The sequence below is a fragment of the Rousettus aegyptiacus genome, unplaced genomic scaffold, assembly GCF_014176215.1.
Source record: "Rousettus aegyptiacus isolate mRouAeg1 unplaced genomic scaffold, mRouAeg1.p scaffold_m13_p_9, whole genome shotgun sequence".
NCBI lineage: Eukaryota > Metazoa > Chordata > Mammalia > Chiroptera > Pteropodidae > Rousettus > Rousettus aegyptiacus.
In genome coordinates, this window is record NW_023416312.1 from 20,781,494 (window position 1) to 20,802,822 (window position 21,329).

General features: G+C 31.1%; 1 protein-coding gene across 8 annotated transcripts in view; it reads left to right on the forward strand.

The window, feature by feature from the left end:
- The window catches only part of CFAP47 (cilia and flagella associated protein 47), a 364,825-nt gene that overhangs the window by 61,916 nt on the left and 281,580 nt on the right, over positions 1-21,329 (forward strand). For all 8 annotated transcript variants that reach the window (XR_004952867.1, XM_016128242.2, XM_036227120.1 and 5 more), the window contains one exon: positions 18,042-18,183. Coding sequence is in view for 7 of the 8 variants with exons in the window: in XM_016128242.2 (XP_015983728.2) it covers positions 18,042-18,183 (142 nt within the window). In the remaining variant the exon portion in view is untranslated. The remainder of the gene's footprint in view (positions 1-18,041; positions 18,184-21,329) is intronic.

Consider the following 21,329-nt stretch of genomic DNA (forward strand, 5'->3'; position numbering starts at 1 on the left):
ATACTGTATTCAATTTCCATAGGTTCAGTGTAAAGTAATTATTCATCTAGATTAATGAACAAAGATATTTAGATAGATGCTATTTAGCAAGGTTATCAAAAAGAAAACATTTTTGCCTTTTTTTGAAAATCATCTTATGGTGATTTTTTTCTTTGGCCTAATTTACGCTCTCAGATAATGTCAGAATATAAATATTATTTAGATTTTCCTTTATCTTTTGAATGAAGGATTTTGAAGTGCATGAAATATTATCAAGGTGTTACAGTTATTTGTTGAATAATGCAGTCTCTAACTTGTCTTTCTCATTCAGACAAAAAGCATAATTATTTGAAGAGATTCAGAGGACATTATCTTTTTAATTTTTAGAGTATTCTAATATATTTCAAAGCCTATTCAACTTTCACATATTCTAACCAATTGCAAGTTTTGTCAGTATAGACTTAGAATCTTACATATCAATGGTATTCTCTTCCTGATTTTTAAAGTTTATTGCCAAAATTAAATGGGAAGTAAGAAATGTAGAAAAAAAATCTAAGCAATAAATGAAATATACTTAACAATGATCCTTGGTTATATTTTGGGATATCTCTTTCTCCTTTTCCCTCTCTCTATACCTATATTTCTACATCTGTAATTATAATGAAGTAATCATTTATGAACTATTTTTAACCTGTATTTTTTTTACTGAGTATATCAATTAAAATGTTATAATTGCTTTTGTATTATTAAGCATTCTAAATATAATTTCATTTTTTAGGGATGATATATTGTATTATTTTATGACTATACTCTGTTATAATTACTTAACTAATCCTTACTGTACTCTTAAGATTTTTCATTTTGGGAGGCTTTATAATTGATACTGTAAGACATGTTCTTGTAGATAGAAGTTAGCTTTCACATTGTATGTTTTCTTTGTATCTTCCTTGAAGTGGAATAGTTGGGTCAAATTCTATACACATAATTTAGACTGTTGATTTGTATTGCCAAATTGCTCTCTGAAAAGGTTAGGCCAGTTATATTATCTGCCAGTAACAGTGTAAACATGTTACTCATTTTCTTCTAATATATATATATATATATATATATATATATATATATATATATATATATGCCAATCTGATAGGTGAAAGATGCATTTTAATGCATTTCTCTGATTCTTCTTGAGTAAAAAACCACCCTACAACAGTAACGACTTATTTGCTAATAATGTGACTCAGCTTGTACTATTAAAAATTTTTTTAACTCTCTGGTAGGATAAGTAGCCTCTATTTCTTCTTTTAAAAGATATTATTAACTATTTTTTTGTTTTATTTTCCCAATAAACTTTGGAATAATTTTCTAGTGTTTATAGCTAAAAGTTCTATGGGGATTTTTATTTATGTTGCATTAAATTAATAAAACATTTGGAGAAAAGCAGTTTCTAATAAAATTGAACTTATTCAGAAATAAGATATGCTATTATTTTATTAAAGCATTTTATACTCCTCAGCAAAATTTTGAAGTAATTTTTCTATGTTGTTTTATGCAGTGTAAATGTTTGGGTTTTGTGTATTTTTATACTCATATATTGAAAATAAATGATATTGATGAGGAGTAAAACTATCTTACTTTAAACTTTAATTATCCTTCAATTTTAGATTTTTCAATAATACTCTAATAGACCATAAATATTATTATATGTCACTTCCATTTTAATAATTATATTTTTGCCAATATTTCTTATTATATTAAATTATTTAGAATTTCTAGAACAAGGTCTGCAACAAGTGATCAGTTATTTTCTTGGTTTATTTTATTTCTGATTTTCCATGAAGCAATATAATGTTTTAAACCCATATTGGGAATATCTTTCTAGTACTGATTTAACACAAATTTTAATACAGAGTAGATGTAAATTTTTGAATCTAGTTAAATTCCTATATACCATCAATCATAATATTATTCAAAGGAGGAAAACAGTGTGATATATAGTTCAACATTATATTTGTATCATTAGTATATATTTTGGCATACATCAGGCAATTAATAAGAATTTATTCAATGAATAAGTTAAATTGCAGTAAATAAATCTACACATTAAGTTCTCAGAGCTTATTCTGTTGTTTCTTTTGGATACTTAGAATTGCACTTGATGAGGTCAAGAATATCTACATTTTAATTATAAGTACCCATATCTGAATTGCCACCAACAAACATATATCAATTTATATTTCTATCACTAGTCATTATTCAACAAATATTTATTTGGTAGCTACTAGATATCCTGCATTATTCTTGACTTTGGGGTTATAGTAGAAAGCTTACATCTTAGTGTGGCACCATGTGATGTTTTCTTCACATCTTCTCATTGGGTGTTATCGTTTGCCAATATCAAAAAAAACATGTGACAGAAGTCCAATATAACTATTTTTCTTTTGTCACTTATGCTTTTTGCTGTCATATATAAGAACCTATTACCTCATACAAATCATGAAGATTTCTGTTTACTTCTAAGAGTTTTATATTATTAGCTCTTACATTAGGTCTATGATTCATTTTGAATTATTTTTGTGTATAGGGTAAAGTAAGACCACCTTTATTCTTTACATGTGATGTCCAGTTGTCCCAGGACCATTTATTGAAAAGATAATTTTACCCTGTTAAATTCTTTTGGCACCTCTTTCTAAAATCAACTAAACGTAGATATGACAGTTTCTCTCTGGACTTTGAATTCTATCCCATTGATCTATATATATGTCTATCCTTATTCCAATTACACAGTGTTTTGATTACTGTAGTTTTGTAGTAATTTTTGAAATTGGAAAATGTGAGTCCACCCATTTTATTCTCTGTCTTTAATAATGCTTTTGGTTAATTTGTGTCCCATGCCTTTCCATACGAATTTTAGGGTCACCTTGTCAATTACTGCAAAAAATGCAGTTGGGATTTTGATAAGAATTGTGAAGAATCTGTAGATCAATTTGGGGAATAGTGCCATCTTAATATTAGGTCTTCTAATTCATGAACATAGGATATTTTCCCATTTATTTAGGTAATTTTAATTTCTTTCAACAATGTTTTATAGTTTTCAGTATACAAATTTCCTATTTTTTATTAAATTCATGTATAAATGATCATTTTGATGCTATTGTAGATGGAATTGTTTTCTTAATTTTAGTTTCAAATTGTTTCTGTCAAGTGTATAGAAAAACAGTCCATTTTAAATATTGATTTAGTATTCTGCAACCATGTTGAATTTATTCATTAGTTCTAATAGTTTGTTAGTAGGTTTCTTAGAACTTTCTATATACAAGAATATGCCATCTGCAAATAGAAAAAGTTTTACTTTTTCCTTTCCAATCTGGATGCCCTTTGATTTTTTTACTGCCTGATTTGTAGAACTTACAGTAAATATTGAATAGAAGTGGAGAGAGCAAATATCTTTATCTTTATCCTGACTTTAGTAGGAAAGTGTACATCTTTTACCTTCAAATATGATGTTGGCAATATGTGTGTGTGTGTGTGTGTGTGTGTGTGTGTGTGTGTGTTTAATAAGATTTCCTTTATTAGGTTGAGGAAGTTTCTTTCTTTTCCTAGTTGAGTATTTTGATCATGAAAGAATGTTGGATTTTGTCATTTTTTAAACATCCATTTTAATAATCACATGATTTTGCCCTTTATTCTATTAAAATAGTGCATTTTGTTGATTGATTTTTGTATGTTAAACCAATTTTTCATTCTTTGGATAAATCCCACTCGATCATGGAGTATAATACTTTTTAAATATTGCTGGATTCAGTTTTCTAGTATTTTGTTGAGGGGTTTTGTATCTATATTCATAAGGAATGTTGGTCTATAGTTTTCTTTCCGTTAGCTGTCTTTGGTTTTGGTGTCAGGGTAATATTGGCTTCTTAGAATTAGCTGAGAAGAGTTCTCTCCTTTCTTATTTTTGAAATAATTTGTGAAAGATTATATTAATTCTTTAAATAAGTGATATATTTCACCATTGAATCAATCTTGTCTTGAGCTTTTCTTTGTCATATTTTTCTACTACTAATTCAATCGTTTGTTTTAGATATGTTTAAGTTTTCTATTTCTTTTTAAAAATTGTAATAACAATCTTTTAATTGATAATCATATAGTAATTAGAATTTATAAAGTGTAATCATACTGAGTATCACTTTATTTCCATACGAATCCGGTATGTCAAGCATTGAGACCTTAGATTTTTTTCCCTCTTTTTCTAGTCATAGAGGTTAATGTACAATGAGGCTAAGTGACTTGTCAAGGCCAGCCGTTGGTGAGCTATAGAGCTTGGACAACACAATGTTATGTCCTCAGCCTCCTGACACACTAGGTTTTTCATGATACCATGTTAGGAATCCAGATATGACGAATAGTACATATTCCTTTAGCTTATAGACACAAAATTTTCATATCTATTATTGAGGGTTATTACACTTCTCCTAGTCATTAGTGTTCAAATCTTCAATTTCATAAAGTTGCAATCACCAGCTATCAATAGCCATATTTATATAATTGATTTTCTGTTACATTTTCCATATCCATGGAAAGAAAATTGAAGTCACAATATGTTTCTTTGGGACAAAGTTTATTTGTGGGATAATTTGTAGAGCTTAGGCCTTTAATTATATCTATCAGGGTATCTTTAGAAGCAGATAAAATAAAAACCCATAATGCAATGGAGAGACAAAAGGAAGTTGACATTTTTCAGGATTTTGTAGATTATTGGGAAACATTATCTGGTATAAGATAGATGATAATCTGTATAAGACACCTCAAAAAATTAAATCCATGTCATTGGAGGTGGCATTATATTATTTGATACAAGGTATCTGCCATCCAAATATTTAAACATGAATAGCATTTCTGTGTCAGGACAAATCATGGGCGGACTTTTAAAAAAATTGCGTATATTCCTTGTAAACATAGCATCTGGAACAAAAGAGTTTCCCATGTTTATCATTCCTCAGTTCTTTCTTTGTCAGTATTGCCTGTTAGATTTCATATAGATTTTACATGAGTTTTCTCTGTCTTATGCCCCACTTTGGATGGAGCCCATTGTATGTTGGTTTAATTTCCTTTTGCTCATTCTGAAATGGCCTGGTGTTCCTTTAGTATTTATGTTTTCTCTCTTGGGAACTTTCTCTTTGGCTGGAATCAGTTCTCTGGCTTCTCTTGAGAAAACTAAGGCTGATAGTTCTTCCCTACTCTCTCCCTGCACTTCCCTCCATTTATATCTTAATAGTTTACTCTAGAAACTTGCTTCTTCCAGGCAAGTTTCTCTTTTTTTAAATTGAGATATAATGGAAATATAATATTAGTTTTAGGTGTACAACATAATGATTTGATATAGGTACATTTGCAAAATGATCACCACAATGAGTTTAGCTAACATCCTGTACCACACATAGTTACAATTTTTTTTCTTGTAATGAGGACTTTTAAGATTTACTCTCTTAGCATCTTCAAAGTAGCAATACATGATTGTTAACTATAATTGCCATGCTGTACCTTACATAGCCAGGACTTATTTATCTTATAACTGGAAGTTTGTACCTTTTGACCACTTTCATTCACTTCATGGGTAAAAATAGAAGTTTTATCTACTAAATTGTTGGCATAAAATAATATATAATGTTCTTTTATCATTTTTATTTCTGTAAGATAGGTAATAATATCCCCTCTTTCATATCTGAGTGTATTGAATTCAGTCATTTTTCTTTTCATCTTGGTCAGCTTATCTAAAAGTTTCAATTTTGTTAATATTTTCAAGATTCGACTTTTAGTATTGTTGATTATTTGTACTGTTTTTGTTTCTTTATTTTATTCATTTATACTTCATCCTTTATTATTTATTCTTTCTGAGTTTAGTTTGCTTTTTTATTATTGTTTTTTTAAGGAAGAAGATTAGGGTACTGATTTGAAATCTTATTTTTTTATATAAGTTTTACAGCTGTACATTTTCCTTTAAGCATTACTTTATTCATATTCTAAAAGTTTTGGTATGTTTTGTTTTCATTTCCTTTCATCAAAGTCTTTTTGCAGTTTCTTATGTAATTTTTTCTTTGACCCGTTGGTTATTTAGGATGTATTAATTTGTAAATTTACCAAATTTTCTTGTTATTGATTTTCAATCTAATTTCATTGTGATTGGAGAATATACTTTGCATTATTTAAATAAATTTAAATTTATTGAGATGTGTTTTATTATGCTCTGTGTAGGTTGTTTAACTATGTTGAGGTAAATGTAAAACAACTGAGAGAGTTGGAAATGTTTGTATCTGGATTTGTGTGTTTGTGGGTGTACATGTGTGAGAGAGAAAGTATACAATGGTAAAGGGAAAGGAATGCTGATTTTCAAAATAAGCTTTGTAGGATTATTTTTGTTTTTTTTTTTTAAATACTACTCATAATTTTGATTTAAAAATTTAAAAATAGAAAGAAAATAAACTTTTGGTGACAAGTTAGTATTTTGAAGAATTAAGATAGTCATTCTCCTACCCAGTTACCTGCATTTTGCATGTTCACAAAGGTATACAGAGACACACACACATATTTTTCAGTAAGGGTAATAAGCTATTAAGTGCAATAATTTAATCTATAGGTTTTTTTAAAGTATGTTAAAATCAAGTTACATCTTTTAATAAATCTGTATTGTGATTTTATATTTTTATACAATGGATGTATATACTGTTTTTAATATTATCATTCATCCATAAAAGCTTTTAACTTCAGGGTCATTAAAAATTAGAAAAAAATGTATAATCCCATTTAAATTAGTTACATGACTTTTGGGAAAGATGCATATGCAATTTGATATTTTTATTTTTTGAGTCCACTTTACTATTTAACATTGTCAACAACCAAAAACTTGTAAATATATTTCTTAATGTTTAGATTGTAGATTCTGAAAATTGATTATAAAATTAAAATATATAATATAAATATAGTGTTCTGGAGCGCTACACATTACTTAAGATTTTGAATCATTCTACAATTTACTGGACGTTTTAAAGGGAGATTTACTTAGTGTATTGGAATATAATTCAGTCCAACAATGTGAAGAACATAAAAAACCCTACAGAGATAGCACAGACTGAGATTTTGCTCCATAAATTTGTTCCACTAAGACCGATTGACTATCTGGTTTTCAGTCATTTCAAATGTCCTTCACTGTATTTATAGCCAGCTGTTAGGGGTGTGTGTGTGTGTGTGTGTGTGTGTGTGTGTGTGTGTGTGTGTGTGTAGTTGTAGATGTAAATAGCCAGTGGGAGCTCTCCTGGTTGACCTCTGTAGCAGGAAAATGAACAATCAACAATAGTGGCTTGATTTATTTCCACTTGTAACTCTTCCTTTCCTGCACCATGGTTGGGTACCATCAAAAGTGCTGGTGGGCAATTGCAGTTGTATTTGGTATCATGCGTGAACTGATTGTCACTCAATCCCTTACTTTCCTTGGGGGCCACTTGCATGTCTTCTGGGCCAGTGTGTAGCGTTGTGCTTCCCTATATGGTAGCCACTGGCTGTATGTAGATATCCAAGTTAAATCTTAAATTATTTAAAATTAAATATAATTAAACATGTATTTTCCCAGTCAAAATAACCACATTTCAAGTTCTCAGTATCTACACATGGCTATTAGAAAGTGCAGAACATTTCCATCATCACAGAAAGCTGTATTTGACAGCTCTGGTATAGATCTTCCCCTATTTTTATACTCTCTACAGCTCTCATCTCTGCTACTCTATATTTTCACTAAAGCTCTTGAAAATGAGAGAGAATTATTCATTCTTTTCTGTTTTTCACCAACCTTGTGTGCCCTTTCATGATATGAAACCTTTGGGTAAACATTTCACAGTAGTTATTCTGGATTTATAATCATTCTCACAGGAAGCGAGGAAAGATCCTTCAAGGATTAAAATAGAGGACATTTAAATGCTCTCTGCTCCTTTTCTACTTATAAGCATTTTTGTCTACCAACATCGGCCGGAAACTGAATTCTTTTCTTCATCAGAATATTATTTTTCAACTTGAGGTATTTGTTTGAATGACAGCATCTAGGAAAGCACTTAGAATGGCACATACCACAAAACTTTCAGCACTTCCTCTTTATTAGACACCTCAGTTGTTTCAGTGATAGAACTCATCATTTTTTCTATGTGTCATGGAGTTTGTGTGTAAAACATGTCTTAAATTCTTAGTTTTGTTGAGGGCATAACACTTACATGGGTGAATAAGTCATGGAACCCCCTCAATTTCGCATTCTGCGTAATTACAGGACTACCTTGGATTAAAACATTTTACATTAACTGTGAAGATGTGAGTTAAAAGAAGACAAGTCCCATATGACTTCCCACATACATATAATAGGCGGTTAGAAAAGGCAGGAATTGACTCAGCTCTGTGAATTTAGCACTCAGTATTTTAAAAATACATATATATGTTCCAGGAGGGAAAAGGGACTTATACTTCGAATAAAAGGGACAATTAAGGGCTGAGATTACCATCATCATCATCAACAACTTCAGACATTCTTGGATGAAGCCCACAGTCATGCTCTATGTGAAAACTCTCCCATTACTCCAATCTTCCATTCCTATCATCACTGACTTTAGGACCCAGCAATGGAACCAATGACAGTCAAGACTTAATACTCAATGACTATCAGGAGTTAATCCATCATGATCACTCTTTACCTCAGTCATCCCCAAAGTGGAACCCTCTATAAATAGGTTCTCATCCCTACTAGTTCTGAGCTCCCTCACACCTGGCTTTTTTTCCTTTCCTTTCTGTCCTCTAGGATACCTAAACTTACATAAGTCCTTGCTGTTTTTAGGGCTCCTTTTCCCTTTGTGGTTTCTCTAAGGCACTGCATCTTTTATCCTCTGTGGATCCAGAGTGTGGCTCTAGAGGTGATACTTTCTGGAAGCCCTGCTCCCAGAGTTGATTTTTCTAGATGGTCTTTACTTGTTAAAAAAATGGCTGCTTCTTCGAATTTTGTAGTAAGTGAGTTTACTATTTACCCTTACTCAGAGTAATAATATTTGGACGTTGTTACCAGCCAGGCTCATTGTGTATTCTGCACCCTACTCCTCTCATTTTTTGACTGCGGTGTCTGTATGGGGGTCCATCCAGAACCTTGGCCTCTCGGTTCTTTGTCTTCATGTTTCCATTGACCTCCTCCTCTATTACCCTCAGCTTCTTCCATTGGGTACCCATCTCCATCCATCACAGTCTGAGGAGGATGATGGTTTGGGAAACATACTTTTAGTTATTATTTGACTTTCAAACATGAGTCCATATTATTTTTAAAAATTTGAAGACGAAAATAGTATCCTAATAATAATATAAATACTATAAAAATACATATAATAGAAAGTATAGATTTATATGTATACTGAAAGTAAGAAAAACAAAGACAAACCAGAAGAGGAAAGATAGAAATGAGACAAAACTTAGCTACACGATGATGAATAATAATGAGAAATTCCAGGGGAAATAAAATCAAGCAAAGTTTTGTTTTGTTTTAAGGACTGAAAGATGAAAGCAGGTAGCATATGTACATGAAATATATCTTTATTTAATTTACTCCTTGACATCTGTGTGCTGGTATCACTGCTGAAATAGATTATCATGGGAATGAGTTACTTGCTCTGATTTGTTAAAATAAATGAAACATCCATGAAAATAAAACATGCTATGATATTTTTATGCTTCTATAATTCTGTTATGAGAACAGACTATTTACCAAAAAAAATCTGTGACAGGAAATGGAATTGGCAGTCGTATGGCGAGTGTCTTAATCTCTTTGGGTTGCTGTAACAAAATACCACAGAGTGGATAGTTTATAAACAATAGAAGTTTATCTCTCACAGTTCTGGAGGCCGAACTGAAAGTCCAGAATCATGGTGCTAGCATGGTAGGATGAGGGCCCTTTTCTGGGTCACATACTAATTGCTGTGTCCTCACATCGTATAAGAGGCTCCACACTCATGGCTTGAGCACCTTCCAAAGGTCTGACCTCCTAAAACTAGCATCTTTGGGGATTAGAATTTCGACATATGAATTTTGGGGTGGAAGGGGACACTTTCAGACCATGGCAGCAAGCTAATGTTAAATAAAACAAAAATTAAAGCCCAAGTGTTTTTCCTGGTAGGATAATATGAGATAAGTATATACTCCTTTTATTATTTAGCTCTTTATTTAAATCTTTTCAGATTGTCAGAGTGGGCTTTATGAGTCTAACACAGCACTAGATATATGTACCTCTGAAACCATCAATTCTTGTGATGATCTTCAAAACTTAGATATCAGTGGTTCTGTTATTTTCCTTTTCTACATATTTAAAACATTTGTCATTCTTGCCTGTTTTCCTCCTCCTCACCCCTACAAACTTATCAAGAAATCATAGAGCAACAGTTGCAAGACTTGTATTTTAAATTATTTTAAACATAAATAATGCTAGGTTTTAATTTAAAAAATAGTTAAATGAGCCTTTAGAAAAAATGAATTTTGATCATTTTCATATTTTATAATTAAGTTGAAATACAATAATGTTTACATATACAAATATTTTAGCACTGACATTACTTCAGTTGTATTTTTAATTATTTTATATGTTTTTGTTTTTTGTAATTTTAAATTTCTGATAAATTGCGAAATTCATTAAATTGACTATCTCGAAACTTGATATTTGGGGCTGGAACCACTTCTAAATCCTACACACACACCCTCCCCCTGGTTCTTCAAGTTTTAATTGATGAGTTCAGGGTGAGGGAGGAAATTACCAATTAGAATTGAAAGGTTTAGGCCTTTCAATATTCAAGTGAGCTATTTGTCTTTCGTAGGCATCCATTTAAAGACTGGAGAATATTAGGTAGAAAGAATAGTTAAGCTGTTTAGTCTTAATAAATAGAATAATCTCATATGTGACCTAATATAATATAGTTTCTCAACCATTTTGTAAAAATAGACTTTTTATTTCTGTAGAACCTTGAGATCATCAAGTGGTGGGTGCCTGAGGAATTTCTGGAAACCTCTGAATGACTTCCTTTATTTTTTTTTTAAAATAATTTATTGAGGAAAAATTTATATAACATAAAATTAACCATTTTAAAGTAAACAGTTCAGTGGTGGTTAGAGCCTTTAAATATGGTATAACTACCTGCTCTCTTTTCAAAACATTTCCATCACTCCAAAGTAAAACTCTTTACCCATTAAGCAGTTTTTCCCTATCCCTCTTTCCATCGGCTGCTAGCAACCACTGATCTGCATTTATTTTCTATGGATCTATCTATTCTGGATATTTCATATAAAAGGAATTATACAATGTGTGACCGTTTGTATCTGGATTCTTTCCCTTAACACAATATTTTAGATTTTCTTTTTTTAGTGGTAAAAAAATATGTAACAAAATTTGCATCTAAACCATTTTAAGTGTACAGTTCAGTACTGTTAAGTTATACTCACATTTTTTGTGAAACAGATCTCCTTAACTTTTCCATTTTCCAGATCTGGAACTCTGTATACATTAAAAAACAACTCCTCTTTCCCTCTTTCCCTCAGACCCTGGCAACCACCATTCTACTTTGTTTCTATAAAAGTGACTATTTTAGGTACCTCATTTAAGTTGAATCATACATTACTTGTCTTTTTGTGACTGGATTATTTCACTTACCATAATGTCCTTGAGGATCATTCACGTTGTAGCATGGGACAGGATTTTCCTCATTCTTAAGGCTGAATAATACTTATACTGCATTTTGTTTATTAAGTTCATCCGTCAATGGGCATTTCCTTTGCTTCTACCTCTTGGCTATTTTCAATAGTGCTATTATAAAGATAGGTATGCAAATATCTCTTCAAGATCCTCTTTTTAAATCTTTTTGGATATATACCTAGAAGTAGGATTGCTGGATCAAATGGTAGCTCTAGTTTTTAACTATTTGAGGAAACTCTACCTGTTTTACATAGTTGTAGCACCATTTTTCTATCCCACCAATGGTACACAAGGGTTCCAGTTTCTCCATATTCTCACCAACACATCATTATTATTATTATTATTATTATTATTATTATTATTATTAATTATATTGTAGTCATGGTCATGGGTGTGGGTTATATTTTATTGCAGTTTTGATTTGCATTTCTCTGATGTTGAGTATTGTCTCACATACTTGTTGGCCATTTGTATATTATCTTTGAGGAGATACCCATTCAAGTCCTTTTTTAAAATTGGGTGATGAATTTTTGTTGTTGCGTTGTAGGAGTTCTTTATATTCTGGGTGTTAACCCCTTATCACATATATGATTTGCAGATATTTTCTCCCATTTCATCAGTTGCCTTTGTACTCTTGATTGTTTCCTTTCATGCACAAATATTTTTGTGTTTGATGTAGTCTCATTAGTCTATTTTTACTTTTGTTGCCTGTGCTTTTAGTGTCATATTCAAGAAATCATTGCTAAATACAGTGTAATGAAGTTTCCCCTTCTAAGTTTTCTTTCAGAAGTTTTATAATTTTAGGTCTTGCATTTAGATTTTTAACTCATTTTGATTTAGTTTTAGTATATGGTATAAGATAAGGGTCCAAGTTTTTTCTCCATTGAAATGTCCTGGTGCCCTTGTAAAAAATTAGTTGGCCATAGATATATGGGCTTATTTCTAGATTCTCAATTTTATTCCATTTGCCTACATGTTTATTGTTATGCCAGTATGACACTGTTTTGATTACTGAGGCTTTAGGGTAAGTTTTGAATCCAGAAATGTGAGTCCTCCAAATTTGTTCTTCTTTTTACAGATTGTTTTGGCTAATTGGGGCCTTAGCTTTACTTAGGAATTTAACGATTGGCCTTTTCATTTTTACAAAAATGGCCATTGGAATTTTAATAACAATCATAATGAATTAGAGTAGTACTGACTTCTAAACAATATTAACTCTATCAATGAATATGGGATGTCTTTCCATTCATGCAGAAATTCCTTAGTTTCTTTCAACGATGTAGTGTTATTTTCAGTGTACAAGTTTGTCACTTATTTGTATAATTTTTTCTAGGAATTTTATTCTTTTGGATCTTATAAATGAAATCGTTTCCTTTTTTTTCAGAGAGTTCATTGCTAGTATGCAGAAACACAATGGATTTTTGTTTATTGAACTTGTACATTGCAAATTTGCTGAAATCATTTTTTAGTTCTGTCAACTTTATTGTGGATTATTTATGATTTTCTTTATACAGGATTATTTCATCTGCCAGTACATATAGTTTTAATCCTTCCATTCCAGTCCGAATGCCCTGTATCCCCCTCTTCACTTCCCCTTCTTTCTAATTGCTCTGGCTAGAACTTACAGTACAATATTGAATAACATTGGTGAAAGTGGACATCCTCGTATTGTCCCTTATCTTAGGGAAAAAGCTTTTCGCATTTCACCATAAAGTATTGGATTTTTCATAAGTGCTCTTTAATATGACGAGGAAGTTCTCTTCTATTTCTAGTTTTCTGAGTGCTTTAATCATAAAGGACTTTTGGATTTTGTCAAATGTTTCTTTTTTTCTCTGTCAATTGACATGACCAAGTGTTTATGGGTCCCTCCCCTCTTCATTCAATTAATGTGGATGGAGTATTTCATTGATTGATTTTTGTATGTTGAACTACCTTTGCAATCTTGGAGTAAATCCCACTTGGTCAAGGTGTATATAATGCTTATAATGTGCTCTTAGATTTCAGTTACTAGTATTTCTGAAGGACTGTATCATCTATATTCATAAGGGATGTTGATCTGTAATTTTGTTTTCTGTAGTGCCTTCATTTGTCTTTGATATCTGGGGACTGTTGACATCATAGAATGAGTCAGAAAAATTTTCCTCCTCTTACAATTTTTTTGGAAGAGTTTGAGAAATATTGCTGTTAATTTTTTAAATGTTTGGTAGGATTTCCCCACTGGGGAAGCCATCTATCTGGTCCTGAAATTCTGTAATTCTACAGGTCTGGTCCTGAAATTCTATAATTCTACAGGTCTGTTCATATTTTCTGTTTCTTCTTGAGCCGGTTTTGGTAATTTTTGTTTTTCTGTGAATCTGTCAATATCATCTAGATTATTTATTGTATTGGTATATAATTGTTGATAAAATTCCCCTTGAATTCCTTTTTTTGTAAGGTCGATAGTAAAGTTCACACTCATTTTTTATTTTAGTTATTTATGTCTTAAATATATATATTTTTTACTTTTCTGTCTGGCTTAAAGTTTTGTTGAATTTTTCCTTGATTTTTATTCCATCTCTGTTGATATTCTCATTTTAAAAATATATAATTTTATGTTTCCCTTTTCCCTTTTTTCTTGTTTTCTTTAGCTTCGTGAGCATATTTAAGACAGTGGATTTAAAATCTTTTTCCAGTAAGTCTGATGCCTAAGCTCCTTCCAGGATGGTTTCTGTCATTTTTTTTTCCTTTTAATGAACCATGCTTTTTTTTGTTTCTTTGTGTATGTATTGTGATTTTGTTGTTGAAAACTGGATATTTAAATATTACAATACAGTAACTCTGGAAATAAGATTTTATCTGCCTTTCTCAGGATTTATTGTCCTTGAGTGTTGAAGGCTTCAGTCATCCTTTTCTTTAGAGACTTTAACAAATTATTGTTTGCAAAGAATGTGTTCTTTATTGTATGTTGTCACTGAAGTCTCTGTTTCTTTAACTTGTATCCAGCTAATGTTTTGATAAAGATTTCCTTATGGATTGACTCTGTGCCAGTGCACTTATTTAGCAGTTAGCCAGGCCATTTATTACTGTTCTTGCCTCAACTTCCTGATTGCACTTAGCCGAGAGAACAGAAAAAAGGGATACCTTAGGGTCCTCAAATTTTTTCTGAGCATATATGCTGCCCTGGACTTGCTTGTGGCTTCCTGAATTCTCCAGTGCATGGGTGCTTTTGAATGTCCTAATTTTCCAAAGAAATGCTTTCCCTAGCTTTTTCTTTACAAGCTTTAGGCTGCTCTTGCATGTCTCCACCATAATCTTTTGTCCTATGCGGCTGCAATTTTTTTTGTCTGGAAATACTTTTGAGCAAAGTCTATTGCTTTTCTGATCTGAGCGAGTTAGAAGTCAGGTGAAACCAAGACAGGCACCTTGCATCAGTCCCTTCAGGTAGCCCCATACAGGTTAAAATGGACAAGTACAATGATTTGTGAATAAGATCTGCTCTGCTCTATCCAAAACCAGATACCAGGGTCTGACATTGGGACACAGGCTGCCATCTTCAAGATTGCCACTGAGTCAGGAAGAGAGAAGCACAAGAGCAACTAAAAATGCCATAAAACTTTCCTACTGTTTTAAAGTTGTCTTTTTCTTGATTCAGTATTCACTTAGTTGCTGTAAACCTTTGACTATTTTCCAGAGTTGTAAAGAAAGTTGATCCTTATAGCTTTTGCTTGTTTTTCAGTGTTTGTGTGGAGGGATTAGACATTTGAAGCTGGCTGTCCACCATTTGGCTGATAGTAGTACCCTTTCCTTTCATTTTGGTGTGGGCCATAAACATCAAAATGGGCTCTTTTTCTTTTTTTGATGCCAACTGTGTTTTTATCAAGGCGGGACCACAGAGTATTCATTTAAAAATGAGGGCTAGCAGTATATAATTGCCACAATGTTATGAAGCTCTAGTATTCACTTTTCTATGATATATTTGAGTAGCTGCATATATTGTTAGTCTGTTTTAGAGTTTGACTATACAGATGTGTAAAAATCAGAGCTAAGGAATTAACTTTAACTTCACTTATTTTTAAAATGTGATGCAGTAAAATTCTTTTTGTTATATGAATATTAGTAAATTATACAGTTTTATAGCAAATACGAAAATCAATATAGAGAGCAGTTCCATTAACTTCCCTAAATTTTTCTTGTGCCTGTTTGTAGTCAGCCTCTCCCTCACCTCCAGTTCATGGCAAACTCTGATCTCATTTTGTTTGTATAATTTTGCCTTTTCATTTATATAAATGAAATGATAAGGTGTTACCTTTTTAGTCTGCTATCTTTTATGAAGAATAATGAATTTGAAATCCATTCATATTATGTGTAACAGTAGTTCATTCCATTTTATTGTTTAAAGAGTATCCTATGGTATGAATTTACCAAAATTTGTTGTCCATTTACTATTTGGAGGAAATTAGGCTTGTTTTCAGGTTTTGGGAATTATGAATAAGGCCACAATTAACATTTACATGCAGATTTTTGTATGAATAAGTTTTCATTTCTCTTTGGTAAACACCTAGGGTTGGAAGTTCTAGGCCTTATGTTAAGTATTTAATTTTCTAAGAAACTGGAAAACTGTTTTCCTAAATGACTAGAGATTTTTGCATTCCATCAGCAGTACATCAATGTATTAGGTGCTCATATCTTTATCAGTACCTAGTAATGTCATTTATTTAATTAGTGGACCTTTGGTCCTGTCCATGAAAACATTTGGTCCATAGTTCAAATAAATCTCATTCTGCTGCAAGATTCAAACCCTGACCCACCTACCTAACCCCATGTGCTTGCTAATCAGCTAGGCTACTGAGGCAATTGAGAGTACAGCCACAATATAATTATTGAACTAATGAGACATGATAGTATTTTTTATGTATTAATCCTGTAAACCAAAAATAGAAAATAAACATTATGGGCTATTCGAACCCAGGGACATTTTCTAAGCATGGATGTTTTAGACAGTACTAAATTTCAAAGACCTTTTGTAATGTACTAAATGTCTCTGATGGATGTATGAACAGAACCAGATATCCTACAATGTGTCCTTTTTGTTTAAGTCATTGTGATAGGTGTGAAGTGTTACCCCTTTCATTTAATTTACATTTCCTTAATGTCTAATGATGTTAGACATCTTTTCATGTGATAATATGTAATTTTTTTGCCAGAAATATATATTTGGCTTGCAATTTTATTTGTTAACATTATTTTTAACAGATGTTTTTAATTTTGATAAAGGAAAATTTAATCATTTTTAAAAAATAGTTCTTTTGATATTGCGAAGTAAGCTTTGCCTAACCAGGGATCACAAAGATTTTTTATTCTATATTATCTTCTACAAAGTTTATATATTTTGATTTTATATTTATGTCTTTGGTTCATTTTGAATTAATAACATTATTTTTAGACTTATTTTATATATTTTTATTTTTAAGAATTATTTTTGGACTTATGAAAAATAAACCAAGTCTCATTTTGAAAAATGTACTTTCAATGTCACAAAATAATTTTCTTTTTGAAGCTATCTTTTTCTAAATGGATGTTTTACTAAATCCATAGTATTTCATTAGCTCTCCAGAACTTATTCATCTTGCATAACTGAAGCTTTGTACACCTTTACCAACATCTCTTCACCTTCTCCTCCCTGAAGTCCCTGGTAACCATCTTTTGACTCTCTGGTTCTATGAGTTTGACTATTTTAGATTCCACATATAAGTGAAATCATATATTGTCTTTCTGTGTCTGGTGTATTTCACTTAGCATAAAGTTCTTCAGGTCCATCCATGTTATTGCAAATGGAAGGTTCTCTTATTTTTAAAGCTGAACAATATTCCACTGCATGGAATATATGGAATATTCCATTACATATACTACATTTTCATTATCCATTCATCCTTTGATGATGTTTAGGTTATTTCCATAGCTTGACTGTTGTGAATAATGCTGTAATGAACATAGAAGTGCAGGTATCTCTTTAAGATCCTGATTTCCATTCCTTAGGATGAATACCTAGAAGCAAGATTGCTGGGTAATATGGTAGTTCTGGTAACAATACTATACTTTATACTTGACTTTTGCTAAGAGGGTAGATACTAAGTGCTCTCACCACATACATACACACACAAAAAATAAATAAGGGGACTATTATGTAATAGATATGTTAATTAGCTTGATAGTGCTGTTATTATGTATATATCAAGTCATCAGGTTTTATATACTTTACATATTTACAATAAAACTAGTATTTCAAATTTCTTACAGCAAAAATAGTCAAAGGTGTAATGTTCTTTTTATCTGTCAGGTGGCAGCATACGAATTTAGCTTTCAAGTTCGAATTAATTCCTTTGAGGCTTCAGAACTTTACACTCAACGTCATTTGTCGAAATCTGCTGTGACTCCAAAGGCAACACCACTTATTCGACCATGTTATGTTCAAGCTACTGGTATGTAATATGAAACGTTCAATTGATGTGTAGAAACCAAATGTTCAACTTCAGCAGCTGAAAATTTAAAAGTCAGAATATATTTTTTTAAAAAAGAAATATTAGAAAGTAAAATTATATGATTCCTGTGTGTTTCATTTAAATTGAGTCTGTGGGATCTCATTTTGATTAATAGAATGGATATAATAACCTCAGGTTAGTGGTCATTGCTTAAAAAATAAAATATAATTTTTTAAAAAGAGTAGTTTAGTACTTTATTGTGTGGGCAGTTTTTAAATGATTATGTTAAAATTTAAATTACTAAAAATACATTGGATAAAAAATGAAAGGATGGAAATTTCATTTTAGAAAATATTTTTTTCCAAAGTACCAAGGACTAAGTACATATAAAGAAGGATAAGTATATTAAAATTTTGAAATATTTGTTGAGTATTTCCTCATTTTCTCCAAATATTCACGTATAAATCTGATGTACTCTGCAAGCCATACTTTTGAAAAGCTTTGGCTTTGTAGTTTATAATATATGCTTAATTATTTTTCATAAAAATTAATTCTAGCCTGTATTATACTGTATTTTGTTTTTATAGTTCTGATATTGAGTTGTCAATAATAAAATAGTGATAAGTTAATAATTACATTTGGCACCTAGTAATAGAAGCCTCATTAAGGTAGCATATACAATATAGAAATTTATTTCACTCCCATTTAAAATATAGAATTAAGAATTCCACAGCTGATAGAGAGCCTCCATGAAGTTAAAGTTTTCTCCCTTGTTTTAAGATATACTTTTAGGGAAACAAAAGGTAAATTACTTTCGTGAAAAATAAAATCATACTTATTTAGAAATTAAAAATTAATATACCATTATTAAGGAAAATTGCAAAATGTAGAAATACATAAACTATCATCTGCAGTGTGCATACTTAGAACATACTATTATTAGTATCTTGGTATTTTACTCTTGTTCTGTACTTGGCTTTTACTAGTTTCTTTTTTAACATAGTTGCGATCTTACTGTTTATGTCAAGTTGAAATCTGTTCACTCTTAGTATAAAGTTTTACTTGGATGTTGTAGACTCATTAATTATATAAGTTAACACTGATAACTTTTATAGAATATCTCATCCAATAGGTGTCTCTTATAGGTTACTTAAGCATAATCGGAAGCATTTAGGTTCTTCTTTCTATTTTCTTGTTAATATAACTATTGTAGTAGTAAACATTTTTGTGTATTACTTTCTCCCTATTTATGTTTTTTTCTTTTTCTATTTAATGAAATTTATTGGGCTAATATTGGTTAATAATGGTATATAAGTTTCAAATGTACAGTTCTATAATACATCATCTGTATATTGCATTGTATGTTCTTCTGTCACCATATATTTGATCCCCTTTACTCTCTTCATCCTCCTCCTATCTCCCTTCCCCTTTTGTAACCACCATACTGTTGTCTGTGTCTATGAGTTTGTTTGTCTTGTTTGTTACTTTCTGTTTTATATTCCACATATGAGTGATATGATATGGTTCTTGCATGTTAAAGCTATTGAAGCATTTCGCAAATGGGCTTTTGAAAAGAGTTGTGCTATTTTACCCCTCTTTCAGTGTAAACTCTAACCAGCATTGAATTAAAGAAATTGGATATTTTTCTATGTGATTTAAAGTACATATTTCAATTTTCATTTTTTCAATTGCTTATGGATTAAAATTTCTACCTATGCTATTAATTATATATTTCTTATGTAAATTAACTTTTCATGAACTTTGTCTTTATCACCAAGGTTTTGTATTTGTCCGACAGATGTCAGTGATCTTTTTACAGTAGTGCCCCCTTAACCACAAAGTTCCAAGACACCCAGTAGACCCCTGAAACAATGGATAATGCCAAACCTTATATATCTGGCATTTTTTTTCTGGATATACATACCTGTCATAAAGCTTCATTTATAAATTAGGCACAGCAAGAAATAATAATAACTAATAATGAAATAAAACAATTATAACAATATAATGTAATAAAAGTTATATGAATGTGACATTATTAAATAAAATAAGTTACTTGAATACAAGCAGTGTGATACTGTTATAGTCCATTTGATAACCAAAATGGCTACTAAGTGACCAACAGGCTGAGAGCATATGCAGCGTGGGTACACTGGACAAAGGGATGATTCATGTCCCAGGTGGGATGGAGTGAGATGCTCATGAGATTTTATCATGCAATTCAGAATGCACAATTTAAAACTTATGAATTGTTTATACAGATTAGAAAAGAAGGACTAAACTGTCTGTTCGCAGATGATATGATTGTCCATGTAGAAAATCTGAAAGAACTGATAAAAAAAAATTCCTAGAAGTATAGCAAGGTTGAAGGATACAAGTTTAATATACAAAAGTCAATTGCTTATGTGTATACCAGCAATGAACAAATGGATTTTGAAATTAAATACAAAGTACAGTTTATATTAACAGCCCTCAAAATGAAATACTCATGTATAAATCTAACAAAATATTTACAAGATCTATATGAGGATACCTATGAAACAAACGGAATCGGAAGAATTAAATAAATGAAGTGATATGTTATGTTCATGTATAGGAAGACACTATTGTCAAAGATGGCAGTTTTTTCCAACTTGATCTACAGATTCAATGCAATCCCAGTCAGATTCTCAGCAAGTTATTTTGTGGATATTGACTTGTTTTGAAGTTTATATGTAAAGGAAAAGGTGCACAGTAACCATCACACTTTTGAAGAAGAACAAAGTTGGAGGACTGACACTGTCTGACTTCAAGATTTACTACAAAGGTACAATAATCAAGATAGTTTGGTACTGGCAGAAATACAGACAAATAGATCAGTGGAACAGAAAAGAGAGCCCAGAAATAGACCCACAGAAATTTAGTCAACTGTTCTTTGGCAATAGAATACAGGTAATACAATTCAGAAAAGGTAGCCTTTTCGAAATTTGGTGCTGAACAACTAGATATCCACGAGCAAAAACAGAAAGCAAATCTAGACACAGTTCTTACATTTTTCAGAAAAATTAACTCAAAATAGATCACAGACTGAAATGGAAAATTCAAAACTATAAAACTCATAGAAGATAACAGGAAAAGTCTAGGCGACTTTGGCTTTGGCAATGACA